General features: G+C 38.0%; 1 protein-coding gene across 1 annotated transcript in view; it reads right to left on the bottom strand.

Moving 5' to 3' along the window:
• KPNA1 (karyopherin subunit alpha 1) overlaps window positions 1-20,444 on the bottom strand; it is a 67,086-nt gene that overhangs the window by 19,242 nt on the left and 27,400 nt on the right. The window contains exons 3-5 of the mRNA XM_032869527.1: window positions 8,950-9,057; window positions 7,433-7,532; window positions 5,296-5,390 (exon numbers count right to left, since the gene is read on the bottom strand). Coding sequence (XP_032725418.1) covers window positions 5,296-5,390; window positions 7,433-7,532; window positions 8,950-9,057 — 303 coding nt within the window. The remainder of the gene's footprint in view (window positions 1-5,295; window positions 5,391-7,432; window positions 7,533-8,949; window positions 9,058-20,444) is intronic.

Genomic DNA, 20,444 nt, shown 5'->3' with positions numbered 1-20,444 from the left:
TAACTGGACAATGATATTACAATAGCAAGGAGGTCCAGACCAGGAGCACCACAGTTAAAGGGAAAATATTTTCTTCTTGATAAGTTTGTTAAAAGAGAAGTTCAAGAGACTTCTAAACACTGAATATCATAAAATAAAAATTCTATTACATACCATGTTCATAACTGAATCACTCCTGAAACCCATGCTCAAAGCCTTTTCAATCGATCTGAATCGAAACCTTACATTTGTTCAGTACTTTGTATTTTCCTCAAAGCATTACTCCCATATGTTTCTCACAATATCCCAGAGAAGTCTGGCTTTGGTAGTTTATGAATGAGGAAACTATCAGAAAAAGGGCCAATAATCTATTTATGTTATGCAGCCATTCAGAGAGAACTAGATTACAGCCTCCCAATCGAGTATGCTTATGAAGCCCAGCCACAGTCTCGTCTCAGACACACACCTGTAACATTGACAAGAATCTTTCAATTCCTTGAGTTTTGCTATCTATGCAAGAAATTTCAAATAATGATATGCGGATTATTTAGGGGATGCTAAAAAGAAAACAGTTTACCTAAAATGCAGTTTCTTTTGCTTTCTAGGAAAACTAACTAGCAGAGTTAAAACTTGGAGACAGATGATGTGAATACAAAAGCAAACCTTCCTACCAGACGGCAGGCTCCAAGTTGAACAAAGAGTCAAGAGATACTGCAGAGACCAAGTCAAAGAAATGACAACTGTGAGGAAACGCTGTGTATGAGAGATGGGCATACATACCAGTCTCTGTCAAAGAGAAAACAGACTGCGATGAGATTCTGATGTAAATGAAATGACAACAATAACCTGCATGGATAAAGGCTTATTGAAGAATTACCAATGAGATAAAATTAGACTAGTCATTGCTGCCAGAGTTGAAGCTGCTCTCTGTCTTATGAGATTTAGTACCAGGAGTCTCACAGGAAGTGAGAGGGAATTCCAGATGTTACTTAAGAGAATGAAATGGAAAAGCAAAACAGAGTGAAAATGAGTAAGAAAACAGAGAATAAGTGAACAGGGATGGAAGAAAAAGGGAAATTAGGCTATCTCAGCAAAAGAAGAATGTACCAGAGTCATGTTTATTACTAAGAAGTACATAGTGATGATAATCTCCGAAAGCAAGATTCAAGGCCTCCCCTGGTAAGAACAGAAATCAGAAAGCATCAGGGACAGAAACAGATGAGTACCTTATAACCAGAGAGCCACTGAAAATCATATTCATGTATGAATAAGGCATCCTCTCTTTCACGCGCGCGCGCGCGCACACACACACACAGTGTTTACTTTGATGTTTACCCTGTAAAAACTCATCAAGCTGTACTTGTGCAATTTTCTATGCCCATCTGTGTATTTATGTAAAATGTACATATGTAGATAGGAGAGAGGAGAGAGGGAGGAAGAAAACTATCCCCCCCCAATCATACAGGCCCCTGTTAATAAAGTGCTAAAAGAAGCAACTTTCGAATGTTGTTTAATATGGATGTTTTTTAAAAACAGGGTGTACTTCAAACTAACCTCTCTTTCAGACTATTGCCGTCATTGTGTTGTTAATGTTTCGGTCTTGGGTCCCAGATTTTAATTTAACATGCAAGAGAGCTAGGAAATGTGAAAGTCCAGAATTTGACAGCAAAAACGACTGCATAAGGTTATGAGAGAAATGGCCAGAAAAAGTAATTTAAGTAACCATGAGACTCAAAAAATTGGTAACATGATGAATGAAGCCTAAGAAATGGTATCACCTGAACTAAATAAATGGCAGCCAAAATTACTATGATCCTTACTTCCTCTTTTTTGTTTTAAACTACTATGTTTTTTAATGTTCCAAGAATGGTGCCATGCAAGGAAAACAACCTGTCATGCTGTGATTACTTATAAATTGTAACTCCACTATTATTTTTCACTGTCCAGACTTGCTAAAGAAGGCTACAGTTGAAATCTGAAGGTCACACTGAAGATTTGAATTTTCTCTCTTCCCTTTCTCAGTCTCTACCTTCTGGTGCTCAGTTCCTTAAATAAGGAAAATGAGAATCCAAAGCTGAAGTACTTCTGACCTCCTATCAAGTTTCCCACTCCAGGTTGAGGTACGCCTGGTTCCCTTTCTCCATTTGGATCAGGACTCTGTTGCTGGCCACTTTGCCGGGTCCACTCTGGCTCCTAGCAAATGCCAGGCTCACCTGGAGAGCAAGTGAAAAGAGAGGCTCACATCAGAAAAATAAACCCAGATATCAAACTCTGCAGAGAACATTGCCTGAGTCATCTGAGCAACCTTTCAAGAAAGGCAGAGGGATCAATGAGGATGGGAAAAGGCACAGGAGGATGAAGGCTTACTGCAGTTTATCACATTAAGCTTTTATATGGGACAAGAAAGGCAAGAATGGGGAAACTACACCAATTTAATCTAAATTTACAATTGAAGAGGAGTACCTAATGAATGGAACTAGGATGCAATTTACTTACTTCTAGCTATTTCCATAATAAGCTTCCATAAGGTGTGAGAATGCAACATCTCAGCACTACAAAGGACAGTACAAACACGCAGGGCCTAGACTCCAAAAACAACAATAACAACAACAACAACAACAAAGCAGGCCCAGGGAATACACCATAAGGCAGACCAATGTCATATTAAAGGTTGAATTTGTCTGAGGCCTACATGTCACTGAACTTGAGAATGCTCTTAGCTAGATGACATTATTTGCTGCCAAAATCCTAGATTCCACCCCTGTTCATCTCATTTGAAGGCAAATGAGCAAAACAGGCATCATCTCCCTGTTGTGAGGTACCTCACTGATTCAGGCATAAAGAGAGCCAGAACATAAGTGAAGAGAGCCTTCACTAGGATTCACAGTTTTTTATCTATGGAATGAAGGGATTGAGTTTGTCCACAGGATTTATCAATGAGATAAGCATAAGCTATTATTATGACTATATATTATTACACTCTTTCTGAAAGAGAATTGGCAAAAGCCCCATTCCAAAAACACACTATTCATATTTTTAGTAAGCAGGCAGGAGAGTATCAGGAACAGCTTACATCCTAGTGCTCTCCAAAAAGATAGAGGAAGGAGTGCCCTCCAAGCTTCCCAGAGCATGTCTAATTATGTGGCACAAAGCCGCCTGGTTCTCCCTCAATATATGTGTTCCTTCTGTTTCTGGAGTGGTTGACGTTAGCCACTAATCACACTGGAGAAAGAATACCATGTTGTACTTAAAATGTACGCAAGAAGAAAAGCTGGAGATCATGACCTTTAGATAATAAACAGACTGGGTATTTCTCAGTCTTTGGAGAACTAAGTTGAAAATCATAAGATGCTCACTTCCAGAGGAACCTTCTCTCAATCTTTCAGCCTAACTATTAGTTTACACAAGGGTGGAATCTGAGAATTTAGATAGAAGCAAATCAGAGATTTCCAAAGGCTTTCACCTTCAGAAGATCCAAGTTCTAAGATTACAGAATCAAAAAGATGTAAAATTTACATGTGTAGCCAGGAGAGGGCACTGTCTGAGAAAACATACTGCACTCTTTGGGGTGCACTGGAAAATGCAGAGATGGGGAAAAGCCCATTTCTCCTTTTTCATTTTAGGCCAGCGAGGTTATACCATCATTCTTTAAGAGATCAAGGAACTGGACCTCTGTGACCACCTACTAGAAACTGCTAGATCCAGGAGTAAATTCAGTATCACTCAAGTACTCTCATTGTCAGAGATAGGATACAAACATATTTTCACATGACCAAAATGGTAATTTTCCCTACCTCCCTCTTCCTACAAGGCTTTTCAAATGATAAACTGCAGTAAGGCTCTTCATTTGGTCCCTCTGGTTCTCTTGGCAGGTTGCTTAGGGCTCAGGCTCAGTACTCTGCAGTGTTGGTTGTCTGGATTTCCTTTTTTTTTTTTCCCCCCCTGATAAAAGTCTCTTTCCTTGCTCTCTAGGTGAGCCTGATTATTTTTCAGGTGTCCGACGATCCTGGCCTTAGATGGGGACCAGAATTACAATCCAAAAGGCAGCTAGCAAAACAGAATCTTAATTCAAATGAACTTGGGGATTAGTAAATGTCAAGCTGGAGAAGAAAAACTGATGGGACTTTGAAGTACTCTACCTTTTCTGGATTTCTTGTTTTTCTTCTGGAAAGAACTCATCACCGCAACAAAGAGAGTAAAAGGAGGAAAAAGGTGGGGTGGGAGGAAAGGAGAGAAAATATCAAGACAAAGCATCAGGTCTTATGAATCATCTGCAATCCTCTGGACAGTAAAGAACCTGGGAAGAGGGGTTATTACCATTTACAAAAATGCCCCACTCCCTACAGCCTTAGAGAGTAAGGCAAAAAAGAACAAGAAGGTCAAAAGTTATCTTTAGGATTAACTTGTTATTGGCAAATTTTCTTGGAAAGCTAACCTCATTTGTGATCTACCTTGCACCTAACCCATTTTTATAGTTGCAGTCTCTCTCCAAAGGGCATGAGCCCTTCATATTAGATCCTACAATAAGTGAGAATTTAGATATCACAGGTACTGGTTAAAGAATAATGCTGAAACTGATACAACGGGTTACTCCAAGGAAGCAGAGCTCCTGAAAAATTACCAGTTTACTAAAAATCCAACTTCATTCAGGAGAAAAACAAAACCAAACCGTATTTTAAAATTTCTAGGTAACCACTAGGATGAGTCAGTTGACAGTTGGTTCTTTTTACTATGAAAATTATACAATCCAGAAGTTGCAGAATTTCCTCCTAGAAACCCTATATAATACAGTACTGACAGACTAAATTTACCTAGCACCGATCACCAATATTCACAACAAAACTATCTGCTTGTCAGCTCTTGCGGGGAAGGGGAAGGACTGAATTAGGACCAGGTTTGGGGATTAGTGAGTCTCTAACCTAGCCCATGTTACAAAGCCTTGCAAAGCCAACAAATACAATCTAAAAATTCTTCAAAACCAAATTTTACATAACCCAGACTTTGGTTCTACCTATAAGGACTCCTCTACCACACACAATTACCTATTAAATAAGTATTATCCACAATCACCATAAAATAATCTTTCTCGTGACTAAAAATGACAAGAATTCTGAAGAGTAAAACCAGGGCCTAGATGTTAACAAAGCTACCAGAGCTGCTTGCAATGTGGTTGTCAGGAACACCATATCAAAAATGAGCTCCATATCAAGAATGAATTCCTTGTATAAATTAATATAAACAAATCTGTATATAAATTTATATACAAGCTTGCAAAGGGAATTAAAATAGGAGGCAAGAATTGAAAATGGTTCGCACCTGCAATGTACAGTTCTCTTTTCGTTTGAGGAACTCCACAAACCTGGCCACTACTCCTGGTGTGCTGATGACTTCATCAATAGGAGGATTAGGTTCTGTCTCCCCATAAGATGAAAGGAAAGAAGAAAGAAGAAAAATAATCTGGTTCAACGTTTTTATCAACCATTCAGATAACACAACAAATAAATTTGATGATGGTAATAAAGGTGAAGTAGTTAAAATGCCAGATTACAGAAATAACTTATAGGAAGAACAATAACCTGAAGTTGGCAGGGATAGAGCAGGATTGAGCAACTGAATTTTTTAAAAAGCAATTTTAAAAAATTTATAAGACTTCACAGACAAAACCTAAAAACAGTACATGAAGAGAGGTTCTAGGAGCTTAGATGGGTGCAAATATAGTGAACCATTACTGTGCCATGACTAACAAAATAAGCGATGCTATCTTAGAGTGAACTCCTGGAATGTGTAGTCTCAGGACCAGGAAGGCAACCTCTCCCCACACCTTACAGTATTAAGAACACATCTGAAGTACTGTATTTTAGTTATCATATTTTTAAGAGGGATGGCTGGCAAACAATCCAGGCAGAAAAGCAGTAGAGAGCAATGGAAGGTCCTAAAAATTTTAGCCCCATGGTGTTAGAAAGGCAGTAGACTTAGCATGCTGAAAAGAGACAAGAGGAATAGGGAAGCTGTACATGATAATGGCCTTCAAATGATTAACTTGTCTCACAAAAAATGTAATTGTTATGTCACACACAATTTTATTATGTCTATATGTTATAGAGTTTCTTATTCCAGGTCCCTCAAGGGATATATTATCACTTATGACTCCAAAAAACAATACCTGTGTGTGCGTTGTTAATTTAATGTCAATATTTACTATGGACATTTTAATGTGGTTCAGAGTTCCACAGTTCTTTTTACTTGTCCAGAATGGCAAAGTTATCATATTCTAGTCTACCCCTAATTATACCAAAAAGAAAAAAAAAAAGTAATTACCCTGACCACCAATAAACCCATTCTTAAATTTCGTGATAAAATGACAACATTAAAACCAACAATTACTGATCTTTCAACTGTTATTTTAAAAGTTTTCCTTGGGGCACCTGGCTGGCTCAGTTGGTAGAGCGTGTGACCCTTGATCTCAGGATTATGAGTTCAAGCCCCATGCTGGGTACAGAGATTACTTAAAAATAATAAAATCTGCGGTGCCTGGGTGGCTCAGTGGGTTAAAGCCTCTGCCTTCGGCTCGGGTCATGATCCCAGAGTCCTAGGATCGGGTCCCACATCAGGCTCTCTGCTTGGCGGGGAAGCCTTGTTTCCTCCTCTCTCTCTGCCTGCCTTTCTGCCTGCTTGTGATCTCTGTCTGACAAATATATATATATATATATTAAAATCTTTAAAAAAACAACAAAAAAGTTTTTCTTAAAAAAAAAGTTTCTTGCTTTTTCCGATCCGCCATCTGTGGTGGAACCGCCGCCAGGATGCAGGTTATATATGAGTTATGAACTAATTAAAAAAAAAAAAAAAGTTTCTTGATCTGAATTAATATGAGATACTGACTCCTGTTCTTATCACTTTCAAGGTCTTTTCTAAAATAGCTCAGAAATGAAAAGAATGCTGCCTTCTGGTCCTGGTAAGATTGCATAAAGAAATTCAGAAGTTAGCCATGGCTCATAATTACATATATCTTTATGTGTCCTTTTATTTTGTTGATAGACATATTCCAAAGCAATTTATTTATGATATGAAAAATAGATTATGGGAAAGTAGTATTTTTTTAACCAAATGAAAAGAGACACAGTTGACCTCTGAACAATACAAAGGTTGGGGTGTGAATCCCTGCACAAAAATTCTTGTATAATTTTTGACTTCTCCAAATCCTACCTACTAATAGCCTACTGTTGACAGGAACCCTCACCAATAACATAAACAGGCAATTAGCACATATTTTGTATGTCTAGGTATTATATAGTGTATTCTTACAATAAAGTAAGCTAGAGAAAAGAAAATGTTATTAAGAAAATCATAAAGAAGAGAAAATACACTTATAGTATTATACTGAATTTAATGAAAAAGATCTTCAGCCCTGTCACTCAGGGGCCAACTGTACTTTAAGATACTTAGAACTCACCTTTTGAAAGCAATTTTCTGAATTTCTGTGTTGCTGAAAGCTGTTGCTCTGGACTATTGGAAAATATCATTTCAATCATGTCAGAAGTAATAACACCACCCTGGGAACACAAAAGCAAATTTATAAAATTTTAACTTTAATTCAAAGGAAAACAAAGACAGTATAGTTGTGGCCACATTATTAAGTTAATCATATTTATCTAGAGGAGTTACACAAAGGCAAGATAATCTTTACATGAAGAAAATGTCTGAGATGATTAATAATGTGATGAAGCCAAACACTTTGTCTATTACTAAGAAGCTCATGACAATAAGAAAGTAATCTTAGTAGTAAATATTAAGACAAGGCGTTTATTACTCTTCCTCCCTTGTTCATCACTCACTTGGTTGGTCCTTGTCGTTCAGGTTCTAAAAGGCGGCTCCTTAAGACCTCTAAATCTACAGTAGCAGTTCCATCTCTATATCACCACCCTACTTTAATCCTGTCCCAGCCCTTTTCACTATCAGATATTTTTTCTCAGTTATGTGTTTAAGGCCCAGGTTCCTCCAGTATAATTTAAGCTTCTTGAAAGCCAAAGACCCAGCCCATCTTCCCATTCTATCACTGATGGTTGGCATATAGCAGATGCTCAACAAGTATTTACTGAGTGAATATAGAATAGTCTTGTATAAATCACAGATTCTAGCTACTATCAAATTCTACTGACTCAAATTTATTTAAAATTTCTATTTTCTTTATTAAAACTTTTCAGTTTTCCACTATTTTCTTGCTTTGTTAGAACTTTTCCATTTTCTACAACCCATCTCCAGTATTAGTAGTTAACCTTCTAGGTTAACCTTCAGGGTGACCTGTCATAATGAAATAAAGTTCTTATCGTTTCATGAAGGGTTAAAGTCAACAAGATGAACTGTTACAAAATGGGTTATAATAGAAAACTCCAACAGCTGTGATGTGGAATCAATTTTTTAAATCACACAAACATGCCCAATTTGATAAATGAACAGCAAACTGGAATTTCCTTTAAAGTATCCCTTGTTATTTAACTTTTAAGGATTAATTTTGTAATTATATTTTTTAAGTTTTAATAGCTGAATTAATCTTCATAATTTAGTTAATTCTGTTTAAATTGCATGTTATTCAAATTATAACAAACATCTAATGAACCATGAGATTAAGTATATGGCTTCTTTTTAAAAATTAAATGCTGAGGCACCTAGGTGGCTCAGTGGGTTAAAGCCTCTGCCTTCGGCTCGGGTCATGATCCCAGGGTCCTGGGATTGAGCCCCGCATTGGGCTCTCTGCTCAGCAGGGAGCCTGCTTCCCTTCCTCTCTCTCTCTGCCTACTTGTGATCTCTGTCAAATAAATAAAATCTTAAAAAAAAAAAGAAAAATGAAATGCCAAGTACTTTCTATAACCATCTACTAACACCTTTTTAAAAAACCAAAGTAGCAAGCCACACCTCCTTGTCTTCTTCAGAAAAACACTAAAAAGGAGTTCCTTTCATTATCTTACTTACTGGTGCCATCTCCATGTTATTAATCTGAGCCTCATGGAAGCCTCCATCCGACATAACTTCTTCTTCTGTTTCTTCCTCTGCTGTAGCAACATTTCTTCGCTTGAATAACTGAAAAACAAAAGACTGTGACTCAAGTATTCTAATACAAAGAAGTCCAACATGCAAACACTAAGAACCCCATTTAAAAGGCAATAAGGAAGGATGGAGTTTTTTGAAAATCATTTTAAAACTTCTAAAGGCTGTGCCACCTTTGACCTTTCCTAATGAGGAACTATTTCACAATTCTCCAATCTTATAATCTAAAGAAATTAACTATCACAATATGCTGTTACCAACATTTGATGTGATAAAAATTACTGAGAGAAGCCTGACACTGCAAGACACATAAAAAGGGTAAGGTTGAAAAAGGAGTTAGGGTATGCCTGGCCATTCCCCTTTCCTCTATGTTAAGTTGGTGATAGTATAGTCTTACCAATACATTACGGGAAATGATAAAAATGATGTCAGAATGACTTAATACTCCCTCTTAACCCTCAAAGATTATGAACTGAGACTTCCCGACCTTTCCAACCTGCCCAGCAACGAGTGATAACAAGTGACCACTGCGTGAACACTACCTTTAAAGCATCTATTAATTTGTGTAGGCAAAGAATAGTTCTTTCCAAAGGCAGCCCACTAAGGTGCCTTCATTCTATCTTTAAATAGAAACAGTTCACTTTTTCAAGCAATGATGGAGTAACAATAATTTATCCTCTCATCCTACACAACTCTAAAAGCAGACAAAATCCATAAAATACTGGGTTTTAGCTAATAGGTAACAGGCAGCCCAGGCAGTGATCCTTCAGAAAAGAAAAGAAATAAGACTGGCCCTATGATTAGCTCAGATTATTGCCTGGACAGAGTTTCCAGGCTGTAGCATAGGGAGGGGAAAACCCAAGCAGGGCTTACAGGCTCCCTCAGCTGAGGAGACAGAGTTTAGAAATGAGGAGGCCAAGGCAACTAGAATCCATAGGTAAAGTAATGAAGAGAAGAGATCAACCCAGAAAGAACTCTTAAGGCTCGGCAGAAAATTCCCCATGAGTATTTAGCTTCGTACTATAAGCACAGGTGTATAAGGGAAATACAGCTGGGAAAGGAACCACCTCCAACAAACATGCAGAATAATTTTGGAAGTTATATGGGTCAAGTATTATTCATGTTTCAACCATACAATAAAAAAGACTTCCTAATATATATAGGGCATTTAGTAGAATACTCAGAAGGATACTGATTCAGAAGTGAGGCTCAATTAGCTCTAGGTTAAAGGGTATTAAAAATCCAGCCCAATGAAACATAAAAACAAACTGGTTACAAGTAATTTACTAAATCCAAAGATAAATTCAGAATTACATATATATTAAAAGATATAAGAACTCTAACAATAAGCAAGGTAAAATTCACAATGCTTGGAATTAAACTGGAAACTACCAAGCATTAAAAAGCAGAAAAGACTATCCATGAGGAAGGAAAAAGAAATAAATAAATAATCAACCAATCAAAATCACCTAGAAATGACAAAAACGGTAGAAATAGAAAAGAACACTAAAACTGTTATAAATATATTACACATGTTCAAAAAGTATAAGTATAAACACTAGGAGAGATAGGAAGAGAGAAAAGGACTGAGCGAATACCTAGATCTGAAAAATACAATTTTTCAGGTGAAAAGTACACTGGGTAGGATTAACAGCAGATTATATATTGCAGAAGAAAAGACTACTGAATTTAAAGAAATAGCAATATAAACACTCCAAAATTAAAGACATGTTGTAAAAAAGGTGAGAAAATAGGTACAAAATGTAAGTCAGCTGTGGGACATCAAGTGACCTACTATACAGGTACTGGAGCCCTAAAACTGGCGTGGGGGAAATATATTTGGAAAATGGCCAAAAGTTTGTTGTTTTTTAGTTTCAAGTTTTTATTTAAATTTCAGTTAGCTAACATATAGTGTAATGTAGCTTCAGGAGTAGAATTTAGTGATTCATCACATATAACACCCAGTGATCAACACAAGTGCCCTCCTTAATACCCATCACGCATTTAACCCATCCCTCACTCACCTCCCTCCATCAACCCGTTTGTTCTCTATAGTTAAGTGTGTTTTATGGTTTACCTCTCTTGTTTTCCTATGATCACCCATTTCATTTCTTAAATTCCATATGAGTGAAATCATATGGTACTTGTCTCTTTTTTAAAGATTTTACTTATTTATCAGAGAAAGAGAGAGCATGAGAGCATGGGCAGGGGAAGCGGCAAAGAGAGGGGGAGAAGCTGACTCCCCGCTTAGCGCAGAGCCTGACACAGGGCTCAATCCCAGGACCCTGAAATCATGACCCGAGCCGAAGCCAGACACTTAACCCACTGAGCTACCCAGGTGTCCAGTATTTGTCTTTGACTGGCTTATTTTGATTAGCATAATACACCCTAGCTCCATCCACATCGTGCAAATGGCAAGATTTCATTATTATGGCTAATAGTCCATTGTATAGAAATACTACTACTTTTTACATAGGCTCTTTCCATCACTTGGCTATTGCTGATAACGCTGCTATAAACATCAGGGTGCATGTATCCCTTCTGATCAGTATTTTTGTATCCTTTGGGTAAATACCTAGTGATGCAATTGGTAGATCCTAGGAAACTCCACACTGTTTTCCAAAATGGCTGCACCAGTTTGCTTTCCTACGGTGTAAGAGGATTCCCCTTTCCTCACATCCTCACTAATATCTGTTGTTTCCTCCGTTACTAATTTTAGCCATTTTGACAGATGTGAGGGGATATCTCATTGTAGTTTTGATTTGTCTTTCCGTGATGATAAGTAATACTGGGCATCTTTTGTGTGTCTGTTAGTCATCTGGATTTAGATGTCTTCTTTGGAAAAATGTCTATTCAAGTCTTCTGTCCATTTCTTAACAGGACTGTTTTCTGTGTGTTGAGTTTATAAGTTCTTTACAGAATATGCATACTAACCCTGTACCATACATGTCATTTGCAAATATCTTCTCCCATTCTGTAGGTTGCTCATTGTTCCCTTTGCTGTGCAGAAGTTTTTTATCTTGAAGTCCCAATACTTCATTTTTGCTTTTGTGGGAATTCCCTTACCTCCAGAGACATGTCTAGTAAGAAGTTGCTACGACCAAGGTCAAAGAGGTTGCTGCCTGTGTTCTCCTTTAGGATTTTAATGGTTTCCTATCTCACATTTAGGTCTTTCAACCATTTTGAATTTATTTTTGGGAATGGGGTAAGAAAGTGATCCAGTTTCATTCTTTTTGAATGCTGCTGTCCAGTTTTCCTAACACCATTCATTGAAAGGACTTTTTTCCCTTAGATATTTTTTCCTGCTTTGTAGAAGATTAGTTGACCACATAGTTGTGGGTCCATTTCTGGGTTTTCTATTCTGTTCCACTGATCTACTATCTTTTCTTTTTAAGATTTTATTTATTTGTCAGAGAGAGAGAGAGAGCGAGAGTGCACACAAGCAGGAGGAGTAGCAGGCAGAGGGAGAAGCAGGCTCCCCACTGAGCAGGAAGCCCAATGCAAGACTCAATCCCAGGACCCTGGGATCATGGCCTGAGCCGAAGGCAGGCACTTAACCGACTAAGCCACACAGGCATCCCAGTATCATACAATCTTGATCACTACAGCTTTATAATATAACCTAAAGTCCACAACTGTGATGCATACAGTTTTGCTTTTCTTTTTCAAGATTGCTGTGGCTATTCAGGGTTTTTTATAGTTCCATACAAATTTTAGGATTGATTGTTCTACCTCTGTGAAAAATGCTGGTGGTATTTTTTTTTTTTAAAGATTTTATTTATTTATTTGACAGACAGAGATCACAAATAGGCAGAGAGGCAGGCAGAGAGAGAGGAAGAAGCAGGCTTCCTGTCAGGCAGAGAGCCCAATGTGGGGCTCGATCCCAGGACCCTGGGATCGTGACTTGAGCCAAAGGCAGAGACTTTAACCCACTGAGCCACACAGGTGCCCCAATGCTGGTGGTATTTTGATAGGAATTGCACTAAATGTGTACATTGCTTTGGGTAGTACAGACATTTTTTTTTTTTTGGTAGTATAGACATTTTAACAGCATTTGTTCTCCTAATCCATGTGCATGGAATGTCATTCCATTTCTTTGTGTCCTCTTCAATTTCTTTCAAAAGTGTTCTATAGTTTTCAGAGTACAGTTTTTTTTTTTTTACCTCTTTGGTTAGATTTATTCCTAAGTATCCTATGGTTTTTGGTGCAGTTGTAGATGGGATCAATTCCTTGATTTCTGCTGCTTCATTGTTGGTATATAGCAATGCAACAAATTTCTGTAAGTGGGATTTTATATCCTGCGACTTTACTGAATTTGTCTATCAGTTCTAGCAATTTTTTGGTGGACTCGCTGGGTTTTCCACATAAAGTATCATGCTGTCTGCAAATAGTGAAAGTTTGTCTTTTTCCTTGCCAATCTGGATGTCTTTTATTTCTTTTTGCTATCTGACTACTGAGACTAGGACTTCCAGTCCTACGTTAAATAACAGTGGTGTGAATGGACATCGCAGGTCTCATTCCTAACCACAGAGTAAAAGCTCTCAGTTTTTTCCATTGAGAATATTAGCCACAGGTCTTCTGTATATGACCTTCTGTGTATGATGCTGAGGTATATTCCTTCTACCCCTACTTTGTTAAGGGTTTTTATCATTTTACTTTGTCAAATGCTTTTTCTGAATCAATACTGAGAGAATCATATAGCTCTTATCCTTCCTTTTGTTAATATTGTGTACTGCATTGATTGATTTGTGAATACTGAACCCCCTTGCAGCCCGGGAACAAATCACCACTTAATTGTGGTGAATGATTCTTTTAATGTATAGCTGGATTTGATTTGCTGCTATTTTCTTGAGAATATCTGCATCCATGTTCACCGTGATATTGACCTGTAATTGTCTTTTTTAGTGGGGTCTTTACTGGTTTTGAAGTTAAAGTAATGCTGGCCTCGAAGAAGGAGTCTGGAAGTTTTCCTTTCATTTCTATTTTTTGAAACAGTTTGAGAAGAATAGGTACTAACTCTTCTTTAAATGTTTGATAAAATTCCCCTGGGAAGCCATTTGGCCCTGGACTTGTGTTTGTTAGGAGACTTTTGATAACTGATTCAATTTTTCTTTGCTGGCTATCAGTCTGTCAAGTTTTCTATTTCCTCCTGTTTCAGTTTTTGTACTTTATATGTTTCTAGGAATTTATCCATTTCTTCCAGATTGCCTAATCTGTTGGCATATAATTTTTCATAACAATCTCTGGTAAGTATTTGTATTTCTGTGGTGTTAGTTCTGATCTCCTCTCTTATTCATGGTTTTATTTGGGTCCTTTCTCTTCTGGATAAATCTGGCTAGGGGTCTATCAATTTTATTAATTTTTTCAAAGAACCAGCTCCTGGTTTCAATGATCTGTTCTACTATTTTATTTCTATATCATTTATTTCTGCTCTACTCTTTATTATTTCCCTTCTTCTGCTGGCTTTAGGCTTCACTTGTTGCTCTTTTCCTAGCTGAAAAATGCAGGGAAAGGTTAGACTGTGTATTTGAAATTTTTCTGCTTCTTGAGGTAGGCCTGTATTGCTATATACGTCCCTCTTCTGATCCCTTTTACTGCATCCCATAGGTTTTGGACTATCATGTTTTCATTTTAATTTGTTTCCACATAGTTTTAATTTCTTCTTTAAGTTTCTGGTTGACCCACTCATTCTTTAGTAAGATGTTCTTTAGCCTCCTATGTATTCGTGGTCTTTCCAAATTTTTTCTTGTAGTTGACTTCAAGCTTCAGAACACTGCAGTCAGAAAATATGCATGGCATGATCTCAATCTTTTTGTACTTGCTGAGGCCTGATTTGTGACCTAGTATGTGATCTCTTCTGGATAATGTCCCATGCGCACTAGAAAAGAATGTGTACTATGCCACTTTGGGATGAAATGTCCTGAATATATCTGTTAAGTCTATCTGGTCTAGTGTGTCATTCAAAGTCATTCTTTGTTTCCTTGTTCATTTTCTGCTTAGATGATTTGTCCTTTGACATAAGTGGGGTGTTAAAGTCCCCTACTATTCCTGTGTAATTATCAATGAGTTCTTTTATGTTTGTTACTGTTTTATATGTTTGGGTGCTCTGAAGTTGAGGGCATAAATATTTACAATTGTTAGACCTTCCTGTTGGATAGACCCCTTTATTATGATATAGCGATCCTCTTCATTTCTTGTTACAGTCTTTGTTTTAAAATCCAGTTTGTCTGATGTTAAGTACTGGTACTCCAGCTTTGACATTCATTGCATGATAAATGGTTCTCCATCCCCTCACTTTCAATCTGCAGGTGTCTTTAGATCTAAAATGAGTCTCTTATAAGCAACATGTAGATGGGTCTTGTTTTTTTTAATCCATTCTGACACCTTTTAATTGGAGCATTTAGTCCATTTACATTCAGACTAATTACTGATAGGTAAGAATTTAGTGCCATTTTATTACTTGTTTTGTCATTGTTTCAGGAGATTTTCTCTGTTCCTTTCTAATCTTCGTTGACTTTGATCTTTCTTTCCCAAAGAGTCCCCTTTAAAATTTCTTGCAAATCTGATTTAGTTGTCACGAACTGCTTTAGTTTTTGTCTGTCTGGGAAACTATCTCTTCTTCTACTCTGAATGACACAACCTTGCTGGATAAAGTATTGCTGGCTGCAGATTTTTCTCATTCAGCATGTTGAATATATCATACCACTTGCTTCTGGCCTGCCAAGTTTCTGAAGAAAGATCTGCTGCTAACCTTATTTGTCTTCCCTTGTAAGTTAGGGACTTATTCTGTCTTAGTGCTTTTAGGACTTTTTTCCTTACCTCTGTGTTTTGCAAATTTAACTACGATATGTCTGGTATTGGCCTGCTCTTGTTGATTTTGATAGGAGTTGCCTGTGCCTCCTGGATTTAGATGTCTCTTTCCACATTAGGAAAGTTTTCAGCTATAATTTCCTCAAATAACCCCCCCCCCACTTTCCTTCTCTACTTCTGGGACTCCTATGATACAAACATTATTACACTTTATGGAATCACTGAGTTCCCTAAGTCTACATTCGTGATGTAATATTTTTCTTTCCCTCTTCCTTTTAACTTCATTAATTTCTATAATCTCTCTATCACTTATTCATAGCCCTGCTTCTTCCATCCTTGTGGTCATTACATCCAGTTGGCTTCAAATCTCCATTATTACATTTTTCATTTCAGCCTAATTTTGGGGGGCTTCTATCTCTATAGTAAGGGACTTCCTAGAGTCTTCTATGCTTTTCTCAAGCCCAGCTAACATCCTTATGGTTCTTCCTTCCAATTCTAAATCAGACATACTATTTCTATCTATATTGATTAGATCCCTCGCCATGACTTTTTCTTGTTCTTTCTTTTGGCATGAATTCCTCTGCTTTGGCATTTTGTGTAGGTCTTTGTTTTCTTCTGTGTGTTAGGAAAGCCTGTCATGTTTCCTGCTCCTATAAGTAATGACTTTATGTAGAAGAGGTCATATACTGTCCAGAGCCTGGCACTTAGAAGTGTCTCTGGTATATGCTGTGTACACTCTGCTGCTGTGTTTTGGCTGCTCTTTTCCTCAGGTCAGTCCTCTGCAGTTTCTCCTTGCCTACAGTGGGGAGTGTTTGGACCTTGGCCAGCGTGTGGTGAGTTTTAACTAGATGCGGTCTGGTCTGCTTGTTAAAGACACTTAATGCTATTTCCACTAGAGCCGAAGCTTGCAGAACTCTATGGTCAGCAGACATGTTGTGTGCAGGGGTGTGTGCTGGTCTTCTGGAGGAGGGGCCTGCTACTCTAGGGCTTGGTGTAAGCAGTTTAGGCCACTATTGTTGGCCTGTGCTGCTTACTGAAGTGAGTTTATGCTAAGTGAAGAGGGAGGAAAATGGCGTTACCCAGCTCCCTAGTCCCCAGAGAGGAGAGTCTGCATATACCACTATCCAGGAAGCCATCCCAGAAGAGCAAACAATCTCCCCTCATATGTCCCAGGCATCCCTCAGCTTGCTGCTTTCACCCTGTGTGTGTTCCAGCCATCTGTCTGTCTGGACGGCAGTGCACCTTGTAGTATATCCCAAGCAGGCAGTCCTGAGTTTTGAAACTCCAAACTTTAGGGACCTGGCATGGCATGCGCCTGTGCTGGTCTTCAAGGGGAGGGTCTCAGTGCACCGGGACTGATGTGGGTTTGTCCCAGAGGGGCAGTCTGCACCAAAGTGCAGGTGCATGGAGTTTGAAATAAAGCACAGTAAAAAGCCAGTGTCCAAGTTAGTCACCCTCAGCAGGTGTCTCTGCACCTATGATGAGGGGTAAGGGAAGGAAATGGTGCCCACTGACTCTTTTGTCCCTGTCACCGCTCCCAGATGAGCTCCAAGATTGGGGAACCATCTCTCCCGGTGAGTCCCAGGGGATTCTAAATATTAACAATGAACAATCAAAAACTGAAATTCAAAAGATGCCATTTGCAATAGCATCAAAACTACACAATACTTAGGAAGCAAATCTCACAAGAAAAACTGCAAATCAGGGCACCAAGGGTAGCCCAGTCAGTTAAGCGTCTGACTCTTAGTTTTGGCTCGGGTCCTGATTGCAGAGTCATGAGACTGAACACCATGTCAGGCTCCACACTCAGCAAAGAGTCTGCTTGAGATTTGCTCTCTCTCTCTGTGCCTCCTTTTTCTCTCTCTAATAAATAAATCTTTTTAAAAAAGCAAACCTACAAATCCCTGAGAGATGATATAGGTCTAAATAAATGGAGATGTGGTGCTTATGTATGTATGTGCTCACAAGAGGAGCAAATGAAAGTCTCATACACTGCTGATGTGCAGATAAAGTAGTATAACCCATTTTAGCAAACAGCTAAATAGTGTACACACCTACTATAAAACCCAGCCATTCTCCTCCTAGATATCCATGGAAATATACGTCCATACAAAGAGCTGTCCATGAATGTTCAGAGCAGCTTTACTGATAATCCCCCAAAACTGGAAACAATCAGAACTGCCATCAACAGGTGAATGAATAAACCAATCGTGGTTTATCTTTACAAGATAGCTACTCAACAAGAACGCGAATGAACTACTGATACACACAACATAAATGAATCTCAAAATGATTAAGCTGACTGAAAGAAGCCAGACAAAATAGAATATATATTGTAACAGTCATTTATGCAAAGTAATCAGTAGTTACTGAAAACAGAATAGAAATTGTCTGGAGATAGGTGAGGGGTGGGGAAAAGGTACTACAAAGGTATACCAGAAAAATTTTGAGAGCAATAAATATGTTCACTATCTTAATTATGGTGATGGTACATATGTCAAAATTTAACAAACTGTACACTCTACTGTTTGTCAACTATACAGCCATAATGTTTAAAAACATACAAAAAAAACAGCTGAAATAAACTGCAATACATCTATTTTAACACTATGAATTCCTAATAATATTAAAATACACACATTCCTGTTCCCTTTGGAGGATGCTAAGAAACCAACTCATTATTTTGAAAATGAGGAAATGAAGAAATTCAAGTATTTATTTTTCCTCATATGATTACTAATTAAGAAAAACTAAAAACTGCAGTTTGATCAACCTCTTGGATCTTGCTTTTATGCTCTGTTAGGGAGGTCTGGAGCAGTAGTTTGTCTATGGCTAATTAATCTCCACTACTGAGGCAAGAGTCTCCTGAATACACTACCTAATGTCCTGTGGAAGATGACTTTTTCCAGTCTGGCTGGAAGAACAGGCACTATTCTCAGCACTGTGCAAGGGCCAGGCAGTGTTCCCTCTAATCTATCATCTGTGGAGGGCAGTTTCTCTAGCCTTGTGCAGTCTCCTCAAGCACATCTGCTGGTCAGTGCTCTGCTGAATATTCAAAGAAAAACTCTGAAGATCTCCAGGCTTCTTTCTCTATATACGGTTCTTTCCCTTTTGGTATTCCCTCCTGTGAATGGATGACTTGATCTCGTCTGACTCTCAGCTCTGTCTCTTCAACTCAGGAAGGCTGTGTTCTTTAGTTCCCTTTCCTTGTGTTGCGACTTGGAAACTCTCTTGGGCAGTAAGGGGTTAACAATCATAGGGCTCTTCTCATTGGTTTCCTATCTCTAGAGATCATTGTCCTTCACTGGTTAATGTCTTGAACTGCTGTTTCATGCATTTTGTCTGATTACTCCTACAAACTAGTTTCAGGTAGCACGGTAAATCTGGGCCCTGCTATTCCACTTTGGCTGGAAGCAGAAGTCCTCCAAGTGCCCTTTCTAATACTCAATATATCCCACTTACGGCTAATGGGAGCCTGTTCAACCTATCTCCCGAGTCTATTCAACATAAGCTTTGATAATCTTAAACCTCCTTGCTCTATGTTATGAAAAAGTACTACACATTCACCTTGAATATTCCCTATCTCTAATCGAGAATCAGGTGTTTTTTCCAAGAAGCCCTGATCCCTTGAGAGAAAAATTCTCTAATGGCCAATATCTCAGGGTGCTCAAAGTGCTCAGTGATGTAAGGTATTTTGCTATTTCTAAGCCTTTCTAGGACAGAACTGGGTTTTGTGTGTGTATGTGTATTTCAAGAAAATACCTCATGAATCCCTATTGGTATTACCTATTCAAATTTATCTAACTTCTTTGATTTTATACTTTTATTCTTTCTTAACCTAAAAAATCTAGGTTCCTAATATTAACATAGTTATTTGCTATATCCATATACAAATATACATGGTTTCTGGGGCGCCTGGTGGCTCAGTGGGTTAAAGCCTCTGCCTTTGGCTCAGGTCATGATCCCAGGGTCCTGGGATCCAGCCCCGCATCGGGTTCTCTGCTCAGCAGGGAGCCTGCTTCCTCCTCTCTCTCTGCCTACTTCTCTGCCTACTTCTCTGCCTACTTGAGATCTCTGTCAAATTAAAAAAAAAAAAAAATCTTAAGGAAAAAAAAACAAATATACATGGTTCAGAATCAATCTTATATGATTACTAAAGCAGTTGAAGATTTGTTTATACTTTTTTTTGTCCTTAAAATACTGCCCAGTAGAGAAAATTAATTATTTGCCATATTTTCAAGTATTGCCTCTCTGTGTGGTTTAGCTACAAGCATGACACACAGTTAGGGCCATTTAATTCCTCATTTTTTTTTTTTTTTTTTTAATTCCTCGTTTATTTTTAAGGATTTCTTTCTTCATTATTACTTCTTTTTGTTTCACAATTACTTAAAAGCATTTGCATGACTCCAAAATCACACCTAGTAACTAAAATTACATCCCCTGTATTGCAAAATTTACATCCATAAGTAGTGGTCTTTAATACGGCAGGATACAATTATGATCTGTAATACAACTGCTGATCAACAACTAGAATTTGAAATTGGAAACACCATACCATGTACATCATAAGGATGATGACATGGTAAGACCTGAGAAATACTCAGCAGAGG

The sequence above is a fragment of the Lontra canadensis genome, unplaced genomic scaffold (assembly GCF_010015895.1).
Source record: "Lontra canadensis isolate GAN:19392208 unplaced genomic scaffold, GSC_riverotter_1.0 scaffold38, whole genome shotgun sequence".
NCBI lineage: Eukaryota > Metazoa > Chordata > Mammalia > Carnivora > Mustelidae > Lontra > Lontra canadensis.
This window is presented reverse-complemented; position numbering and strand designations above follow the sequence as displayed.